Source organism: Silurus meridionalis, chromosome 2, assembly GCF_014805685.1.
Source record: "Silurus meridionalis isolate SWU-2019-XX chromosome 2, ASM1480568v1, whole genome shotgun sequence".
Taxonomy (NCBI): Eukaryota; Metazoa; Chordata; class Actinopteri; order Siluriformes; family Siluridae; genus Silurus; species Silurus meridionalis.
The window spans coordinates 20,707,960-20,711,624 of record NC_060885.1 but is presented as its reverse complement, the minus strand read 5'-3'; the positions used below and the strand labels follow the sequence as shown (position 1 = coordinate 20,711,624).

The window sequence follows — 3,665 nt, the reverse complement described above, 5'->3', positions numbered from 1 at the left end:
CTAGTTGACCACTGAATGTGAGGGTATTTGTTCCGCGGTGTGGCGCATTTGGCGGCGCGCTTTGATTCCCGAGAGCCGAAATAAGATGATTTGGGAACATCAATGGTTTCACTGAGTTGCGCCTGGCGCTTCTGACTCACCAAGGATTGCAGGAATTTGTACTAAATCTGGACCCCCCGCTCCTCGTCTCCGACCCCTTTTCTGTGTTCCCGGGTTACCTCCGGAGACACATAGTGGAAAGAGCCATTAGGATATTTGACAATCTCAGCTTGTTACAACTCCATCAGTTAATTGGATCCCTTGTAGCGCCGCTCGTTTGACTCATCTGCTACTTTGAAAGACAAAAGCGCGAAAGGGGGGGTCGTTGACACCTCGCACTCCAGGGCGTGTATAAAAGAGCCGTGGCCTCTCCTGGTTATCATTCCACTCCTCTTACAGGAAGCCTGAGCAACACAGAGGCACGGATAACCTGCTGCTTTATTCGTTCTTTTGCTTTTACCCTACACCTTCAAAAAACCAAAAGAGGAGAACCATGCAGATCCCTGCACGGCCTCACGGACCCTACGGATTTTCAATGCGTCCACTCGCCACCCTTCACCCGGACTATGCCAGCAGTGCGTGCCTGGCCACTGCTGCAAAACCCAACGTGGGCAAATCGTTCACTATTGACGCTCTTCTCGCCAAGCCGGACCACACCGAAAACACGAAGACGAGTCCATTTCACGGCTCACTGAACCCTGCGCCAACACCACCAGGTCTCTTTCTACACGCAGGACAAATGTGTCCTCCACTTCCTCAATACCTGTACACCCCGGCTATGATGCACACGCAATCCAGCTACCCAGTCTACTGCTGTCCACCCTACGGGTACCAGACAACATGTGCTGGATCAGTTTACACACAAGGTAAGAGCTCTTTAATATGATTCACTACACCAAAATGTTATTGTGAGACACACATCTAAAATCTTCTGTTGTTCTCTTAGGTCCCACACTATCTAAAGCAGGAGTTCACTCGCACTACAAGCACAAAGCGGGGAAGTCAAAGCGGATGCGCACAAGCTTCACCAACGAGCAGCTGTCCTGCTTGGAGAAGGAGTTTGCGCGCCAGCAGTACATGGTGGGATCAGAGCGCTTCCTGCTCGCATCCTCACTCCAGCTCACCGAGGCACAGGTAAATAGCGAGAACTCTTATGTTTTCAAGTTCATCACATAAACATACCTACACGATAAAGCAAAAATCAATATACTAAAAAAAATCCCTTGTTCTATTTCCAGGTCAAAGTTTGGTTCCAGAACAGGCGCATTAAATGGAGAAAACAGAGTCTTGAGCAACAGCAGGCCAAACTTGCCAAACTTGGACTCGCGGTTCCTCCAAAAAGCCCCGGATCTCAAGGCCGTGAGGATGAAGGAGACGAAGACGAGCACGATTTCACAGAAGACTCTGATGTTGACATCGACGACTCCCTGCACGCCTGAGAATTAAGCCTTACAATGACTTTACCAGCCAACACTGCCTTTTGTACATACTTGGATTGCTACACATTTTGTAGTATCACCTTTTGTATAAAAAAAGAAAAGAAAAAAAAACAATATATTTAAATAATAGATACCTATATATTTAAGACCTTTCTGTATTATTGCTCTTATTAGAGTACAATTGCTTCCTTAGTACACATTTGTATGCATGAAATAAACTGAATATATATATTTTATATATTTGAACAAGTCGTAGACGTCTTTTGTTGTCAACCTGGGGCTTTGAAAATACATGAAATAGTAAATAATAATATTATACACATTTAATGGCATTTGGCATACACCCTTATTCAGAGCGACTTTCAACTGAGCAGTTGATCTTGCTCTTGAAGCGTTATTGATCTTGCTCAAGGGCCCAACAGTAGCAGCCTAATGGTGCTGGATTTAAACGCATGACCTTCTGATCCAGTGTCCAACACCTTAACCACTGAGCTACAAACTTCAACCTTAACCTTATTATAAAGAACTAGATGTATTTTAGAAAGATCTAAAGAACTAAAACAACCAATCACAGTGTTCAAATGTTGCACAAAAAAAAAAAAAAAACTGAAATATGATCAGAAAAATGTTACTAAACATGAATGGATAAAATGATGCAATATATTGTGCTTTTAAATAATTAAAATGGTAACTCATCTTATTTCTAAATTATAACTGAAACATAATAGATTATCATTATATTTGATTATACCTGTTAAAAGACTTCAGTTTTTTAGAATGATATAAAGTTTACTGGAAATAAGATTCTTAAAGAAGTTCGTCTGGAAAAAGCAAAAAAATAAAAAATAAAAAAAAGCAGCAAACTAGATTATAGCATGTAAATTGTCTCAGCTAAACAACTCACATTAAAGAAACATATATGAGAAATAAGTTGGCATCTGATAAATATTTACAATGAAAGCAATTATTAAGACCAGAAACAAGACTAAAACTTTAGCAGATGACTGTGTCTCCACAAAGTGAAGCAATGCTTTGAAGCAATCTTATGTTACTTCTTTCCACTGTGTTTGGTTTAATATCCATCTACTTTTTTGTGGAAAGCTTTGGAATGACATGCAGATTAAAGTTAGTGAATATAGCTATGGAATTGTATGTAGAGAGTTGGGCCCTTAAACAAGGCCCTTGACCCTCTGTGCTCCAGGGATGTTGTATCATGACTTACTCTGTGCTCTGACCCCAGCTTTCTAACATCACTAGAATATGAGAAGAGAGAATTTCACTGTGCTGTAATGTACGTTTGTATAGTATAAAGCCCCTTTCTCTTTATTTTAACCTTAAAGTAAATTGAGGTAGTGTAAGGTCTCCATCATTTCAGCACTAATTTATGGGACGAGTAGCTTTCTAGTAGCCTTTTGAGCAGAGAAAACCAGAGATAATCTAAGCTTCAGGAGTCAGAGAAATATGCTGCCTCTCTGGCACCAAGCAGACTGATTCATTTTATAGAGAAATAACATGTGTCTACCTTTCAGAGACAGAGCCTTTTAGGCATGGTACTGTCCTCCTCTTGTGTTTTCTCTGTAGAACACTGAAGGACGCTAAAGCCCGTTAGCATGGTGGCTTTGTGCAGCCATAGGCCTGACGATCGTGATTAGTTTGGATTAGTAATCCTTCACTGAGAACACAGGCATTATTAGTTAACACACTTGTCACAATGTTTCTTTTCTCCTCTCTTAATCCAGTTAATCCTTAAAGGAAAGCCTACAGATATACTAAACCATCCAATAATAGTGAATTACAGGTACAGAACAATGAAATAACCAATTGTGAGAATGATTTAACCGAATTAATAGGATTTATTAGCATTTTTATCTTTCTGGTTAACCTAGGGTTATATATTTAAAAGGAAAGGTACTACAAAGGTTTCACTTTGTATTTTGCTGATAGGGAAGCACTCTGCTGTAGATTATGTCCAGAAGGGCAAACAAAGGTCCTAAATTCATTTAGATTTCACCTTTGTTTTCAAGAGTGTACATTCCAAAAGACATCAACTGACCATCCAGCCTTTATTAATACCTAACCAACATTTGACAGTAAAACATACTTGCTAATACGTCCTGAAACACCACTTATCTTATAACATAGAACAGTAGTTATGAAAGTAGGATTACAGATACCCAAGGGAGTTTG

The 3,665-nt window shown here is 40.2% G+C and overlaps 1 protein-coding gene across 1 annotated transcript; it reads left to right on the top strand.

The window, feature by feature from the left end:
* The first annotated feature begins 494 nt into the window (after positions 1–494).
* On the top strand, positions 495–1,644 carry noto (notochord homeobox). The gene is made up of 3 exons (XM_046834572.1): positions 495–905; positions 986–1,173; positions 1,278–1,644. The coding sequence occupies exons 1-3, from the start codon at positions 533–535 to the stop codon at positions 1,476–1,478; spliced, it is 762 nt and encodes a 253-aa protein (XP_046690528.1). The 5' UTR covers positions 495–532; the 3' UTR covers positions 1,479–1,644.
* The last annotated feature ends 2,021 nt before the right edge of the window (positions 1,645–3,665 follow it).

Coding starts and splice junctions, on each gene's coding strand:
- noto (XM_046834572.1), top strand. CDS start 533: ATGCAGATCCCTGCACGGCCTCACGGACCCTACGGATTTTCAATGCGT. Junction 906..985: donor TGGATCAGTTTACACACAAG/GTAAGAGCTCTT, acceptor TTGTTCTCTTAG/GTCCCACACTATCTAAAGCA. Junction 1,174..1,277: donor TCCAGCTCACCGAGGCACAG/GTAAATAGCGAG, acceptor TTCTATTTCCAG/GTCAAAGTTTGGTTCCAGAA.